This window comes from Phyllopteryx taeniolatus, chromosome 5, assembly GCF_024500385.1.
Source record: "Phyllopteryx taeniolatus isolate TA_2022b chromosome 5, UOR_Ptae_1.2, whole genome shotgun sequence".
NCBI classification, from domain to species: domain Eukaryota; kingdom Metazoa; phylum Chordata; class Actinopteri; order Syngnathiformes; family Syngnathidae; genus Phyllopteryx; species Phyllopteryx taeniolatus.
Window position 1 is genome coordinate 30,282,431 of NC_084506.1, and position 17,391 is coordinate 30,299,821.

At 43.0% G+C, this 17,391-nt stretch overlaps 1 protein-coding gene across 14 annotated transcripts in view; it reads left to right on the top strand.

Annotated features, from left to right (window-relative positions):
- The window catches only part of tjp1b (tight junction protein 1b), a 79,911-nt gene that overhangs the window by 50,397 nt on the left and 12,123 nt on the right, over positions 1-17,391 (top strand). For 8 of the 14 annotated variants that reach the window (XM_061774747.1, XM_061774749.1, XM_061774750.1 and 5 more), the window contains 14 exons: positions 3,437-3,493; positions 3,962-4,086; positions 4,193-4,295; positions 4,441-4,756; positions 5,073-5,179; positions 5,992-6,160; positions 6,232-6,376; positions 9,759-9,892; positions 11,155-11,260; positions 11,613-11,763; positions 12,313-12,421; positions 12,517-12,736; positions 14,874-15,058; positions 15,152-15,247. In XM_061774747.1, the coding sequence (XP_061630731.1) occupies positions 3,437-3,493; positions 3,962-4,086; positions 4,193-4,295; positions 4,441-4,756; positions 5,073-5,179; positions 5,992-6,160; positions 6,232-6,376; positions 9,759-9,892; positions 11,155-11,260; positions 11,613-11,763; positions 12,313-12,421; positions 12,517-12,736; positions 14,874-15,058; positions 15,152-15,247 (2,023 nt within the window). Of the gene's footprint in view, positions 1-1,271; positions 2,010-3,436; positions 3,494-3,961; positions 4,087-4,192; positions 4,296-4,440; positions 4,757-5,072; positions 5,180-5,991; positions 6,161-6,231; positions 6,377-9,758; positions 9,893-11,154; positions 11,261-11,612; positions 11,764-12,312; positions 12,422-12,516; positions 12,737-14,873; positions 15,059-15,151; positions 15,248-17,391 lie in introns of those variants that run through there. The other 6 variants (XM_061774748.1, XM_061774760.1, XM_061774752.1 and 3 more) reach the window with 2 other exon arrangements.

Sequence of the window (17,391 nt, forward strand, 5' to 3'; positions counted from 1 at the left end):
ACACCTCACCACTGTTGTACTGCCCTCGTACATGCCTTGTATTATTCTAACATACTTCTCTGCCACTCCAGACTTCCGCATGCAGTACCACAGTTCCTCTCTGGGTACTCTGTCATAGGCTTTCTCTAGATCTACAAAGACACAATGTAGCTCCTTCTGACCTTCTCTGTACTTTTCCATCAACATCCTCAAAGCAAATAATGCATCTGTGGTACTCTTTCTAGGCATGAAACCATACTGTTGCTCGCAAATACTCACTTCTGTCCTGAGTCTAGCCTCCACTACTCTTTCCCATAACTTGAGCTCTGCACATCACCCTTGTTCTTAAAAATGGGCACCAGCACACTTTTCCTCCATTCCTCAGGCATCTTCTCACCCGCTAGAATTCTGTTGAACAAGCTGGTCAAAAACTCCACAGCCACCTCTCCTAGATGCTTCCATACCTCCACAGGAATGTCATCAGGACCAACTGCCTTTCCATTCTTCATCCTCTTTAATGCCTTTCTGACTTCCCCCTTACTAATCATTGCCACTCCATGGTGCACCACACTTGCCTCTTCTACTCTCCCTTCTCTCTCATTTTCCTCATTCATCCACTCCTCGAAGTATTCTTTCCATCTGTCTAGCACATTGCTGGCACCAGTCAACATAGTTCCATCTCTATCCTTAATCACCCTAACCTGCTGCACATCCTTCCCATCTCTATCCCTCTGTCTGGCCAACCTGTATAGATCATTTTTTCCTTTAGTGTCCAACCTGGCATACATGTCATCATATGCCTCTTGTTTGGCCTTTGCCACCTCTACCTTTGCCCTATGTCGCATCTCAATGTATTCCTTTCGCCTCTCCTCAGTCCTCTGTGTCCCACTTCTTCTTAGCTAACCTTTTTCTTTGTATGATTTCCTGTACTGTGAGGTTCCACCACCAAGTCTCCTTCTCTCCTTTCCTGCCAGAAGATACACCAAGGACTCACTTGCCTGCCTCTCTGATCACCTTGGCTGCAGTGGTCCAGTCTTCTGGAAGCTCCTCCTGTCCACCGAGAGCCTGTCTCACCTCTTCCCGAAAAGCTGCACAACACTCGTCCTGTCTCAGCTTCCACCACATGGTTCTCTTCTCTGCCTTTGTCTTCCTAATCATCCTCCCCACCACCAGAGTCATCTTACACACCACCATCCTATGCTGTCTAGCCACACTCTCCACTACCTTACAGTCAGTAACCTCCTTTTTGATGACATCATCTGCACAAGATGTAATCCACCTGCGTGCTTCTACCTCCGCTCTTGTAGGTCACCCTATGTTCCTGCCTCTTCTGGGAAAAAAAGTGTTCACTACAGCCATTTGCATCCTTTTAGCAAAGTCTACCGCCATCTGTCCCTCCAAGTTCCTTTCCTGGATGCCGTACTTACCCATCAGTTCTTCATCACCCCTATTTCCTTCACCGACATGTCCATTACAAGCTGCACAAATCACGACTCTCTCCCTGTCTGGGATGCTCAGAACCACTTTGTCTGGCTCCTTCCAAAATTTCTCTTTCACCTCTCGGTCACATCTTACCTGTGGTGCATAGCCACTAATCACATTATACATAACACCCTCAATTTCAAGTTTCAGCCTCATCACTCGATCTGATACTCTTTTCACCTCCAAGACATTCTTAGCCAACTCTTCTTTTAAAATCACCCCGACTCCATTTCTCTTCCCATCTACACCATGGTAAAATAATTTAAACCCTGCCCCTAAACTTCTAGCCTGACTGCCTTTCCACCTGGTCTCCTGGACACACAATATATCAACCTTTCTCCTAATTATCATGTCAACCAACTCCCGAGATTTTCCTGTCATAGTCCCAACATTCAAAGTCCCCACATTCAGTTCTAGGCTCTGTGCTTTCCTCTTCTCTTTCTGCCGAAGAACCCGCTTTCCACCTCTTCTTCGACCCACAGTAGCTGAATTTCCACCAGCGCACTGCAGGTTGGCGGACGTCGTTAACCTGGGCCACGACCGATCCGGTATGGAATTCTTTGGATGAACGCTCATATTTTTTGGGCAAATTTTAAGCCGGATGCGCTTCCTGACGCAACCCTCTGCATTTATCCGGGCTTGGGACCGGCCTACAGTTTGCACTGGCTTGTGCCCCCCATAGGGCTATATTAGGTAGTTAGGTCTGACATTCATGCATGTTTTCCAGCTAATGTCCTCATAGCTGCACCACTGATTGTTTGTGATGCCAGTGTGCATATACATTCCACATAATCATTACTGTACGTACATTGTCACTGGAGATGTCAGTGAACTTCCTTATCTACGTGGGTTGGTGGAATAGAGCTGTCAAGATGCATTTGCCCTGACTCTGTTAATGGGTGGTTCCTCTTTAAAGTTAACATAGCTTTATATTAATCATGTTTGGACAAAGATAGCTATTTTTATATGCAGAGGTGTCAAGTTCATTTTTGTCACGGGCCACATTGTAGTTACAGTTTACCGCAGACTGTGAAACCATACTGCCTCATGTTCTTACATATACTCAACAATAGCTATGAATATGGATAACAAAAACCCAACAATAACTATGAATATGGATAACATATACCCAACAATAACTATGAACATGGATAACTACTTTTTAAATCAGAATTCAAGGATAATAGTTGGTTCAACTATTCAGGTTACTGTAAAAAGGAGTTTGGTAACAAAAAATGCTTGCACCATCTTAATTTTATTATATATCACATATGACAATTTGAAATTTAGGTACAGATTTTGGCACGAATCATGGAAGGTGCCACACACAATTTGCTTTCGCAGGCCACATAAAATAATGTGGCGCGCCGGATCTGGCCCCCACGCCTTGAGGTTTTTATACAAGCTTTATATGGACAAATGTTTAATAGAAATTTTGCTCACCTGGAAGACGATGACTTTGTCATTGACCTGCCATGTAAGTAACGTGGATTAAATACATTATAATTAAAGGTCCCCTTCCATCAAAATGCATAACATAGGTCAAACTTAGTCTGTGACATGGTTAAAGTTTGACATCAATGCGGTTTGTCGATTGAATGCAAAAGGAAATGGAGTGCAAATGGTTTGCAAAATGGATGTATTTGAAATCGCTGTCGTCGCCTCACCAATTAATATTCAAGCCCACTTTGTGGTTGCTACCGACCCACCCACTCAACTCAGCTAAATGGCAAAACATTTCCATTTTTTTAAGCGGACAAGTCCCAGCCATACAACAAGAAGAAGAAGAAGAAGAAGAATCACCTTTTATTGTCATGTACATGCATGCATGTACACGAAATTAGTTTTCTGCATTTAACCCATCACAGTGAACACATACACATGTTAGTGGAACACACTGGAGCAGGGGACATTCAATATCACTTGTTTGCCCTGTTGTGTTAATCACTCTATCTTCTTTGTCTGTGTCTTCTAGAGCGCAGCAATGGAGGAGACTGTCATTTGGGAACAGCACACTGTAACACTGCACAGGGTGAGTATTCAAAAATAGTCTTTGCAAATTAAGGTCTTTCTTTGAAAAACATTTTTTTTTTTGTCTGTACAGCCCAAGATTGTAAATGCAGATGCATCCCTTGTGTGATACAGTATATTCATACAGTTTCTAGCTCATCCTTAATGACTTGTACTTTGGAATTAGACAGCTACTGTTTGGATTTGGAACGAGTTGTTCGAGAGAGGCTGGTCTCCTTCTTGACAACTGTCCAGCAGCAAAGCTCTGACCATGACCACCCCCAGACTCAACTCTTGGGCACATTTCACGTCATCACTGACATTTGTCCGTGCATGCCTGCATGTATTTAGTATGTTTCTCTGTGCGGTGTGCAACAAAATGTACAGAAGCGTGTAAATTGAATTTCCCCTTGAGGGATCATAGTCAGTATAATGAACTCTTATTAGAATAAATAAATCATCTTTGTCATTTATTTATTTCTAAATACAGGCACCAGGGTTTGGCTTCGGGATAGCCATATCAGGAGGCCGAGATAACCCTCATTTTCAGAGCGGTGAGACCTCCATTGTTATCTCAGATGTGCTAAAAGGCGGCCCAGCTGAAGGGCTACTACAGTAAGTTCTTCAATTATTTCTGGCAGCACAGTGCGACTACTATTACATTTCCCATCTTGCTCCAGAACGACTCCAGCATGTCTCCTCTCCTTGTACCCTCCTATAGGGAAAATGACAGAGTTGTCATGGTCAATGCTGTGTCCATGGATAATGTGGAGCACGCCTATGCAGTCCAGCAGCTTCGTAAAAGTGGAAAAATTGCCAAAATTGTGAGTTAAATTGTGTTATTTAATATTGGAGAATAGTATGTTATTGTCAGTAGAAAATGGGAGTCCCCTGAGCAGAGTTTGATCAATGCAATTGATTCATCCCTCTCTAACTGATACTTTCTAATATCTTGTTTACTTTATGCAGACAATCAGACGGAAGAGGAAGGTGCATGTTCCCATGGGTCGTCTCGGGGAGCGGGAAACAATGTCAGAGCATGACGAGGAGGAGGACAGCTACGATGAAGAGATATATGAGACGCGGAGCGGACGCAGTGGCGCGTACAGCGGCATGGGCGGAGCCATGGGGAGGCGCAGCGGTCGGAGCTGCAGCCGAAGGGACAGGGAACGTGAACGAAGTGGCTCGCGGGAGAGAAGTCTCTCACCACGCTCAGATCGCCGCTCACACAACCTGCCCCCTCGCCCCGCCAAAGTCACGCTGGTTAAATCACGCAAAAATGAAGGTGAGGCTCACAAAATCGGGGAAAAAAGAGAGAGAGAGAGAGAGAGAGACAATTAGTCCGACTGTTAATACTGGAAAATCACCTCCAACTTTATTTTCCTTAGGGTCAGATTTTAAAATCTCCCTAGTCAGTTTTGGTTAACTTCCTGTAGAATCCAAGTTACTCAAATAAATCTTAGTTTAAAAAAAAAAAAAAAAAAAAAAAGCAATTAATCTTCACTGTTAATCCTGGAGGGAGCAGCGTCTGAGTGTGGTCTGCGCTGTACGGTTTTGTCAACTCTGTGCTAACTTTGTCTTTGTTGTTGTCATTCACCAAGCAGAATATGGCCTGCGCCTGGCCAGCCACATCTTCGTCAAGGACATCTCGCCAGAGAGCCTCGCAGCCAGGGATGGAAACATCCAGGAGGGAGACGTTGTACTGAAGGTGAGGGGGTCCGGTGGGGAAACATCAAATAATGCTAAATGTATGTAACAACTGAATATATTGCATGATGTTCTTTTTATTATGGTTGGAAGTAGAATTAAGGAGTGGTAATGTAGTAGAATTGGAAAAATAGCAGTCACGTTGTGTGTGTGTTATTTTTTTTTTTACTGCTTTTTTGTGCTGTCAAATGTTGCATAACAGCACTTACAGATGCAGCTGGTGCGTTTCCATAATCTCCACCTTTTTTTTTTTTCACTTCACATAAAATAGCAGTATGTGCCTAACAGGTGTACACATATATATATATATTTTTGAACTAACTGCTCTCAATCAATGGTTTAATCAAGTCTGCTCTTAGTATACTTCACTATACACTCTCCATCACCACATCATCACTCGTTATCCCTGCACAATCTTATGAGATCAAAAATAAGATCTGTAAATTAGAGAAAACCAAAAAACTTATATACCCTATTTGACTGTATGGTACTAAGACAGTAACCCCTCTCAATGGGATGCAGTGCAGTTTTACACCACTCCTTCTCTGACAGTGACACTCAAAACTAAGAAATAACGGTGATACAGTTCTTTTATTGGATCTCATCGGCTTTTGGTCCTAATGAAGTTTTTGGGTTGCTTCTCAATACCCTTTAATTTCATTTGATGGCCAATGTTGCTGTTGATCTGCATCCAAACACGACCATTAAGTATGGTACTAAAATGACGAACAAATACTGTGGTTTTAAAAATATCTGGCTGCGAGGAAAACATTGTCATGTTATAGATAACAATCTGCCTTCGGCTTCTCGTAGATCAACGGCACAGTGACCGAGAACCTCTCCTTGATCGATGCCAAGAAGCTGATAGAAAGGTCGAAAGGCAAGCTAAAAATGGTTGTTCAGAGGGATGACCGAGCGACCCTGCTGAACATCCCTGACCTCGACGACAGCATCCCTTCAGCCAACGCCTCAGACAGAGACGGTGAGATTGGTGTTAAGTGTTAGCTGCTCACTGGCTGCGGGTATTTAACAGTGGCATCTGTGTGTGAGCAGACATTTCAGATATCCATTCTCTGGCATCCGACCATTCTAATCGATCGCATGACAGACTTCGTAGCAGCCGCTCCCGCTCTCCAGACAGACGATCGGAACCGTCAGACCACTCCAGGCACTCGCCACCTCAAATCAGCAATGGCAGGTGAAGGACCAGCAATCCACAAAACATGCATCATTACATACATTATTGTGTAAATAGGAATTTGTTTAATGGCATCATTATTGGATCAATGCATTCATCCTTTTTCTGTAAGTCTGTTTTAATACAGAACAATAATGACTTAATAAAAATTAAAAGATATTGTTCGGAAGAAAATCAAAAAAGAAAAATTACATTTAACTGTAAACTAAACTAGAAAGGGTTTGAAGTGCAAAGTGAGTTTTTATTTTATTTTATTTTATTTTTAAATTATCCCCCCATTGTACTTAGCCCAAATAAATTGTTACACTTTAATCCAGCCTTGAAACAAGAAGAAGAAATGAACTTTTGGCTGTTTTATGTCCTGGCTGGTTTCAAAATGTAAAAGCTGTTTATCTTGACAATTGTGCATCATATTTGTAAAACTTAACCACTTAACAGGCAAATATCAAAATAGCATTTTCAAAAAATGCATCACTGTATATATTGTATATATGACTTTACTATAAACTTAATTTAATTTACCTCCCCCCTTTTTGTGATCAGTTGGAGAATATCGTAAGTTTATGGTTCATGTAAAATGTGTACGGCGGACGACTGGTTAGCACATCAACCTCACAGTTCTGAGGACCGGGTTTCAAATCCCGGCCCCGCCTGTGTGGAGTTTGCATGTTCTCCCCGTGCCTGCGTGGGTTTTCTCCAGGCACTCCGGTTTCCTCCCACATCCCAAGAACATGCACGGTAGGTGGATTGAAGACTGTAAATTGTCTGTAGGTGTGAACGTGAGTACAAACGGTTGTTGTCATGTGTGCCCTGCGATTGGCTGCCGACCAGTTCAGGGTGTACCCTGCCTCTCACCCTAAGATAGCTGGGATAGGCTCCAGCACACCCGCGACCCTAGTCAGGATAAGCGGTACGGAAAATGGATGGATGGAATTTAAAGCACTGTGCCAGAGTCAGATCAGTAGATATGTATTATGTTTTTTGTAACAAACTTTAAAGTTGAACCAAAGAAGCCAAAAAAATGTCTTGTAAATTTGCCACACCACAGCTTTTTAAAAAGCCTGCCAAATTTGAATGAATACAGAAATAACCATGTATGTAAAATAAGGCTCTGAAATTGTGAAAAATAAGGCTCTCCCTCAAGGTCCAGGACTGTGTGGACATGTGTGCTGAAGGCGGTGGAGACAGCCCTTCACCTGTCAATCAAATGCGTTCGCTCATGCGCTATGTACTGTGTCTGTAGTCAGCTACTGGCTGAATAATGTGTGCCGCTGTGATTGTGGTTAAGTAAACAGTTAAGTTTCCCATGTGTCCGTTATGTGGGCAAACCCACACACAACAACTCAGAGCGAGACGCTGACCACCACACTCAAGCGAGCTCCTTAGCTTGTTAGCTTGCGGGCTAGCGAACGAAATAAAGAGTTAACTTTCTCTTAAGTGTCTGTTGTATGAATCGACGCACAGAGCATGGAGAGCAAGGCTGTGGAATATTGGACGGAGCCAACGCTGGTCCACTGCTGGTCCACGAGCCCATCCATCCATTTTCTGAGCCGCTTCTCCTCACAAGGGTCGCGGGCGTGCTGGAGCCTATCCCAGCTATCATCGGGCAGGAGGCGGGCTACACCCCAAACTGGTGGCCAGCCAATCGCAGGGCACAAACAAACAAACAACCATTCGCACTCACAGTCACACCTACGGGCAATTTAGAGTCTCCAATGAATGCATGTTTTTGGGATGCGGGAGGAAACCGGCGTGCCCGGAGAAAACCCACGCAGGCACGGGGAGAACATGCAAACTCCACACAGGCGGGGCCGGGGATTGAACCCCGGGTCCTCAGAACTGTGAGGCCGACGCTCCAACCAGTCGGCCACAGTGCCGCCCCCACGAGCCCACTAGCGGCTAACATGTATTAGCCTAGCCGCTAGTAGCAGGCCACTTGGCAGTGGAACTGTCCAACTCGCAGTCACGCGGGTCGCCACAACAGAGAAACTAGCCCAAGTAACACGAAACAAGATGGGGTTGTAGGCAGAGCTTGATGACTAACAGCAGAATATAGTGCTAGAAATAGGCCAAGCTATGATTACTAGGTGACACATAGATCAGGCAAATAGCCACAGACTGCGCTCGTTAGTTATATATTGAGGGAGGTCCTCATGCCAGAATGTATACACCCCAGCCTGTTGTGGTCACGGGACTAGTTTTCAACCCCGGCCAAAAATCCGCCAAACGGAGATGGTGAAAAAGAGTTTGAAGTTATAGCTAAAAAAATTCAGCGCTAAATTTTGCTGTCTTTTGCACATCTTTTCAACACTTACCTTCAGGCATATTTCATGTATTTAGAAACAAAACACGACAATGACTTTGGTTCAATTTTACACTCGCAGCGATTCTTCCACCAAAGAAATGCTGTTTTCCCCTGATATGCAGTTTGCTTGCACTTTCCATTTATTGTACTACAACACAGGATCTGAGTCTATTTAGGATACAGATTTTGGGAAGATAAACTATACAAAAAGTTGCATATTTCCAGTACTGTATGTCTCTTCACTTTTTCATTCAGCGAAACACACTGAAGTGGTCACAACTTTAATTCTTTATTAAAAAAAAAAAAAAAAAAAAAAGATGTTGCTGAAATGAAAAACTATGATAAATTAACTGAGGATATTTTGCCGTCATGTGGGAAATTATGCTGCGTTGCCCTGTATATGTTCCTGTAAGAGGGAATGTTGTGCTGATAAGTGAAGTTAGTAATGGCACCAAATAAATGTCTGTAAATGCGGCTACCACGGCAGTGGAGCAGTTATTTCAAAATGCCAATGCTGTTGACATCCCTCAGCCACACACCACAACATTGTATCCATCCACACGCCTGTCGGCGTTATGCCAGCATTGATGAACTAAACAAACAAGCCGTGAACAAGGTGGCCTGTTGATAACGCAGTTTTATGGCATTGTGTGCAATCTCTGCTACTGTTTATTCGAACCTGTTGGTGACTTTTTCAATAAATAGATATTTTTTTCAGTAGGCTTGGGGGCATACATTCCTACCACTCTACAGACTGTTAAGCGTCTGCATGTTCACCTTGAAGAAGGGAGATAAAGATACTCTATAAATAGAACATATAAAAGAAAAAAAGCTGTAACCTTCAAGACCAAGATCCTGTCTCAGACTCAAGCTGTTCAATTTACCTGTTTTTTTTTCTTTTTTCTGCCCCTTATGGGGGTAGGGGATCCATAAATGTAGTGTTTAGTGCAGTACAACGTTGTTCTTCTTTGTAGCAAAGATGATGGTTGTGTTGCCTCTCAGCACTTATAGGCCAGCTGTCTGTATTTGATGGTGAACTGAACAAATCCATATCTTTTTTTTTTTTTTTTACCTCAGTCACAGAAGTCGAGATGAGGAGCGGATATCAAAAGCGGCTTCAACACCAGCAAAGCTTTCAGAGGAAGTTCCTCTGCCCAAGCCGAAAGAGCCGGCACTCGCTAAAGATGAGAAACAACTTCCACCGCTGCCAGGTCAGACAGACAAGCCTCAGAAGCTGAACCCAATCTTTGACAATGTGTTTCCTGTGTCATATCTAACAGAACAGCCCTGACTAAGAAAACTTGCTTTGCTAGTTTTTTCCCAGTTTTTCTAATACATGAATTCCACAAAAAAGTTCAGTTTCAGACGCCTGCTGAGCCAGGCGTAACTTGCCTGGAGCCAACTGAAAATAAACCATATGATCTTATTTAGTCTGACGTCTCATTCCAGCCTGCAGCACTCAGTTCACTGTCTGTTTGTCCTTTCTGCTCAGGACACTGTGTGCCTTCAGTGTGGGAGCATGTGCGTTATATGTACAGTCCTGCTCACCACTATTGGCACCCATGTCGTTTAAGTACTAAATGTGAAATATCTCCTGGAGAAAATGAGTTAAGTGAGACATTTTATCATAGTGAACTTGTTTTTGATACAAAAGAGCAAATGATAAGCAACATTTTATGGACAGATGGCAATGCACACAAAGAGTTATGTTTACAGATGGCGCAATGAAGCGTTTAAGGAAAAGAACACCCTGCCAACAGTCAAGCATGGTGGGGCTTCTTTGTAACATCTGGTACTGGGGGCTTTGACTTTATCACGGGTATCATAAAGTGAGAAAATTATCAAGCGCTTTTAGAGCGAAATGTCTTTACCAGTGCAAGAAAACCCATGGTATGAGGCAGAAGATCATGGGTCCTCCACAAAAACAAAGACTCAAAGCACACAGGAATGGTTGAAAAGGGAAAAAAAATGACTTTTAAAATGGCCAGCAGTGAGTCTTGATCTCAATCCAATTGAAAATCTTCGGGGGGAGCTGAAATCTGACAATGGGGAAAAGAAGCCTCCAAATGTTCAAGAGCTTGAACAAATTGCAAAGGAAGAGTGGGATAAAATCTCACCTGAGTAGTGCAAAAAGCTGATAGATGGATACAACAAACGTTTGGAGGCTCTCATCGCTGCCAAAGGGTGTGCAACCAAATATTAAAGAGGGGTGCCAATATTGCTGCACATGCTGTTTTCAGTTGTTTTTTTTTCTTTCAAATTACAATATCTAAGTTGAAAGAAAACAATTTTGTTAAATTTACTTTGGACCTCCAATTACAAGATCCTGATGATATAGGTTTGGTACATTTCCATTAATTTCTAAAGATATTATACAGGTTCTCCCCAAAAAAATGAAGGGGTGCCAGTACTGGTGAGCACGACTGTATAGATCTTGTTTTAATGGTACCCATCTGTCTGTTGTGCAAATCAGAACCGAAGCCAGTGTACGCCCAGCCTGGACAGCCTGACGTCGACTTGCCTGTCAGCCCATCTGATGCCCCTGTGCCAAGTGCTGCTCACGATGACAGCATCCTTCGGTATTACTAATCATATTCATCTTGAGCTGTATGTCAAATTTCGTTTAAGATTACAATGCTCGACTTTAATTGAGACTTTTAGGAGAGGTTAGGATCTTAAACTATAAAGCAAAAGTGACTAATCTTTGTGGTCATCAGCAAAAGCAGTCGACTGTACTTGACTAGAAGCAAAAGGGGGAAGCATTTCATTCAGCGATTTACTTGACAACTCTACAAAGTTGAAGAAAATACAAAGTAGGACAGCATTCAGAGATCTACTCACTATTCACTTTGTTTTGGAGAACACAAAAATTCCATTAACGTGTATCATGTCTACTAAAGTCTGACTGTTTTCTTTGTCCTCTGTCCTCAGGCCAAGCATGAAGCTGGTGAAGTTCAAAAAGGGTGAGAGTGTGGGGCTGCGGCTGGCGGGAGGGAATGATGTTGGCATCTTTGTTGCTGGAGTGCTGGAGGATAGCCCAGCTGCGAAGGAGGGCCTGGAGGAGGGTGACCAAATTCTCAGGGTACTTTTATTTTCACCCAAAACTCAAGTGTTTTAAAATGAATGCTTTTTGAAAAATCTGTTACTTTGTTGCACGTTTTTCACTTTTTAGAATGCGAAAAAGTGCCGAGTGGATGTGCGATTATGTCTTATTGTGCATCCAGCTCAAACGCTCCCTTTTTATTCTTCCTTATACACAATACTTGCTCCAAAATTCCTGTACCTCTGAGCTGGTCTCTTAGCAATGACTTGGGGAGCCCAGTCAGCGCACGCAAAAAAACTGTTTCCTTTCACTGTTTATACCATTGCCATGCAGCCATATATCTCTTTTGTTACACCTCCTTTCTTTGAGGAATGGCTTGAATTCTTACACTCCACACAAAACCTCTAGTTTCCCTAGCAATATGGGGAACACAGGGCAAGGAACTCTCTCAATTTACAGATTTACAGTCTTCACCATGCTCTCAGTGTCGAAATAGGTGTACGATTTAGCTCAAATGCACTAAAAAGATGAACGTTATTCTGTATAAAAAAAAAAAAAACAGGAATAATGTACTTTACCTAATTGCAGGTAAACAACGTAGATTTTGCAAACATAATCCGAGAGGAGGCAGTGCTGTTCCTCCTGGATCTTCCTAAAGGTGAAGAGGTCACAATTTTGGCTCAGAAGAAGAAAGATGGTAAGTAAAGAGAAGATGGCAAAATATCACTTTAATCACACTCATTACTCCACATCTTTATCAGAGTATTCCTTTTTCCCCCCCTTTTTTCGTAGTCTATCGGCGGATTGTGGAGTCTGATGTGGGTGACTCCTTTTACATCCGGACCCACTTTGAGTATGAGAAGGAATCTCCGTACGGGTTAAGCTTTAACAAGGGCGAGGTGTTCCGTGTAGTGGATACCCTCTACAATGGCAAGCTGGGTTCCTGGCTCGCTATTCGCATTGGCAAGAACCATCAGGAGGTGGAGAGGGGTATCATCCCCAACAAAAACAGGTGACCCGATCCTCACAAGCAAATGACACAGGCCACAAGAGTCTGTCTCTTAAAGACAGACTTGTCAGAACTTTTTTCTAAAAAAAAAAAAAAAAATTATATATAATACAGTATTGTCATTGTCATGATTGTTCATCAGTGTATATTTTGTTTACCTTTTCCGTTACAAATGGGGCAAAATATCATATGATACTTGTCACTACAATGCATTGTAGTTCTACACCACTAGGTCTGGGAATAGATAAGATTTTAGTGATTCCGATTCCATTATTGATACCTCTTATCAATCCAGTTCCTCATCAATGCTCTTACTGATTCTCATTGGGTGAGCGGATTTTTTAGGAGTGGGATTGGATAAGATTTTATCAAGGTCAAAATCATTTTTGGAAATGAATCACAACAGTTGGTTAGGGCAGAATCAACATTTAACAATATGTGTCACCAGACAAACATGCTGTGACATTACCTTTACAAACTCTCTATAGAATGCTATATGGGCTGTAATAAAGTAAAACAATGTTATATACTGATTTACATCTGCTCAGAGCTGTAGCTTTCATAGACTGACTGATATAAACATCTTCATTGCAACCTGTCGAAAAGGATGCAACCCTTTCGCCACCAAGCTCAAAGGACTGCTGCCTGAGAGCAAGCTATATCATCACCACCATTATCTAAAACGCATGCAGAAAAAGGGAAAACATTTGTATGTAGCTTGGCTTCATTAATCAAACAATGAACACTGCTCGCAGGGCCACTGTGTCAAATGCCAGATATATTTTACATAGACGTCGTGTTACCGTTCTCGACGGAGGTCAAGGAGCTTGATGGTCGATTAGGAGCAACGGTAGCACTAGCAGTAGCTCTCGTACGCAGGTCGAACAAGCAGTAGCTCTCTTTTTTTATTTGTCCTGATAGGTCAAGCAGAATGGAGGATCTGTATCCCTTCTATGCCGCAACAGTTTTACTGTGTCACAGTGGAGTTTTTAAGCTGCCACTGTGGTTTCTTAGTATTATAATGGATATTTATTGAGAATCAGAGTCGATCAGTCGAACAGAACAAAGTTTCTAGAGGGGAGTGAGAAAAGAAGACAAAAGACAAGTCACTAATTGTAAACAAGATGAGAAAACGAAATCATTATAGATCGAGGACAATGAAACATAAGATATGAGTATTGTATGGGGCAGTAGTGCTACACCCTGTGAGGGAAGGACAAGGACAGGAGAAGAAGCATGCAGCATAAGGGTCGTGAACCCGGCTGTACAACTGAAGTGTGGTGGGAGTGACTATGTAAATTCTAAAAGTCTGTAAAAAGTGAGGGGATGCCTAAGCAATTCGCATATTCATGAGTTATTTGTCACACAATACGTGAGTGGCCCCACACCCAGCGAAAAAGTCCCAGGGGTGTGTGCCTGCGAACACATGCAAGTGAACTGACACCGTTTCGCATGCACAGTGACTGACAGAAGTGTCCTGTAGTTGCTGTGCCTGCACCGCGGTGGCTGAGGACCCCACCCAGTCAATCGAGATGCAGGATCGGGCCCAGGAGTCCACCTGAGAGCAGCCCGGCGGACGGGACACGTCCCACACCGAGGGACCCAGGGACAACCGGCCACCCGGAGTAAGCCGCAGGGACCCAATGCCACCCCCTCAGTCAACCCCCCCCCCTTCCCACGAGAAGAGGAAGAGGCGACCGCAGCAGGATGCAAGGAACAGAGAGAAGAGGAGGAAGCAGGCCAGAGGAACGACAGGGGGGAGACCTAGGCGGGTGCCAGCTGGCACCTCCCCAGCACCCACGGAACATGGGAGAGTCACCATCACACCAAGAAGAGAAAATCCCCACTCCATGGATGTCCTTTCACCATCCAAATCGGTCTAAAATGTGTGAGAGAAAAAAAGAGAAAAGAAAAAAATAATAAGTATCCCGTCTATGTTGACTTAAGCAGGAAGTTTGATCATTCAAAAAATGACATGCAGAAATGGAGCATTGGACATTGGACTTATTTATTTTAAATCTATCATTTCCATTAAATGCTCTTGGTTGCTGGCAGTATTGAGATTAGCAGTGCCAAGTTTATGACACATCCATTACCTTGCGCGTCAAGTGTTCTCTGCCTCCCTGTGATATGTCAACAGAGCGGAGCAGCTCTCCAGTGTGCAATACACACTCCCCAAAACAGCTGGGGGTGACCGGGCGGACTTCTGGAGGTTCCGTGGTCTTCGCAGTTCAAAGAGGAACCTCAGGAAGAGCCGAGAAGATCTTTCTTCACAGCCAGTCCAGACAAAGTTCCCAGCATATGAGAGGGTTGTATTGAGAGAAGGTGAAAACGCTGACCTTGCACATTCATTAAATATCAGATCTGTATCATGTATTCAAATAAGTGTACAATTTCATTTCTTATGTGTTATTGTAGCTGGTTTCTTAAGACCTGTTGTGATATTTGGACCTATTGCCGACGTTGCACGTGAAAAACTCTCCAGAGAAGAGCCAGATCTTTTTGAGCTTGCAAGTAAGTTTATAAATAATGTTTTGAGCGTAGTGCAACTAGGCCTGCCACGATAATTACTATATATCGACTTATGGTTTGATAGATAAAATGATAGTTTTTCCGGACTCAATAAATTGTCGTCGTGGTAAGCATCACAGAGTGAGCCGACAAGAGTTGGACGGCTGTGTCATGAGCAGCTACTGTGCTCACCGACGGGGCGGGACTTCGGCAAAATATTTCTGCCACCGGAAGTACTTATGGGGCCCACTGTTGGATCAGCGTTGGATTTTTGTAAACACTATCTGCCAGTCAATGTGACAAAGTAAAATAATAATTAATAATTTCAGTTTTTGCGAACAAAAAGCACGACTGTCATTGCTTTTGTATTTATTTATTTTTTAAATTATTATTATTATTATAGATTTAAATGTGCCTTTGTGTGAGGGTTCTATATTATTACCCCGTGTGAACGGCAGCCATACAGCACATGGCACCACTGAGCAAAGCACAGGCCGGGCAAAATGAAGAGCGATGAGGAGAACTTTTCCGATCGTGTAAACATTATGTCAACGAAAAATATTGCGACACATTGCCGATTGTGGCGGCACGGTGGGTGACCGGTTAGTACATCTGCCTCACAGTTCTGGGGACCGGGGTTCAAATCCCGGCCCCGCCTGTGTGGAGTTTGCATGTTCTCCCCGTGCCTGCGTGGGTTTTCTCCGGGTTCTCCGGTTTCCTCCCACATCCCAAAGACATGCATGGTAGGTTAATTGAATACTATACATTGCCCGTAGGTGTGAATGTGAGTGCGAATGGTTGTTTGTTTCTATGTGCCCTGCGATTGGCTGGCGACCAGTTCAGGGTGTACCCCGCCTCTCGCCCGAATATTGCTTTGATAGGCTCCAGCACGCCCGCGACCCTAGTGAGGATAAGCGGAACGGTTGATGGATGGATGGATGAATGAATGAATTGCCGATTTGTATTTTGGAGCTTCTGGATGAGCAAAGGCTGACTTGAAGCCAGTCAGTCACAAAGAGTCGAGCCACACTATTCAGTCATGTAAGTATGGCATTACTCCTTACAAGTTTTAAGGCACTGTTATACCGGATGGGCACATGCGATTGCTACGCTCTCAGGGCTAGTTAATTAAAACAGTGACTCTTGTACGGTTGCTGGCTTCCCCCAAATAATCAGTTTTCATTTTATTTTACATTCCTCAGTATTATATGTGTTAGCCTTCCACAAACAGTCCAAAACCCTCTTTTAAATACAGTATACGAGTTCAGAATGTTTAGTGTGCAAAAGCACGGCGACAACCCCGGCCGGCTACCGTCTTGCTCGCTGTCCCTAATCAAGTGGCCGGCCACACAGATAAAGAACGGCTTACTACACCACGAAAGGAGGAAAAAACAAAATAATGTTATGTTGTAGTTTGCTTTGCTTAAAGACGTCACTAAAATGTCAATGATTGTCGTTTCTTGTAGTTTTGACCAAAGAATGAGTGGGCTCTATTGAGCTAACATTAATAGCTATGCTAGCTAAGCATGCACGATCGGTCCATATTGAACTCCGGTATTGACATAGATGGATATGCTTTTAATAATACGGCTCAACTCGTTCGGTGAAATTTTTGGTGTGAATTGTAAATACCGTAATTTCTCGTGTATAATGCGCATAGTTTTTCCCAAAAAATTGTCAATAGTGGGCATAGGTATAGGGGAAAATTAAAGAGCTTTCACATTTTATAATTGTATGCCGCCATCTCGAGGTTATGAAAAAGCTGTACACTTTAATTCCAATGTCACCGCCACCTCGAGGTTATGAGAAAGGTGTACACTTTCATTCTAATATGCCGCCACCTAGAGCTTATGAAAAAGGTGTAGCCTACACTTTCATTCCAATATGGCAGGGGTACGTATGACTGCATGTACTCCATGTACAGCTGTGCTCAGAAGTTTACATACCCTGGCAGAATTTGTGAAATTTTATTATTATTATTTTTTTTTAATATGACTGAACAACAACCATCATTCATTTCTTTATGGTTATGTTTTGTTAATGATAATGCTTTTCTGAATTCTTGACAGTTTAATTTGAATCCCATTCAAATAAATGTAAATGTGTTTCGCCTAGCCCTTCATGTTTTCTGTCAAGAATTGTATCCA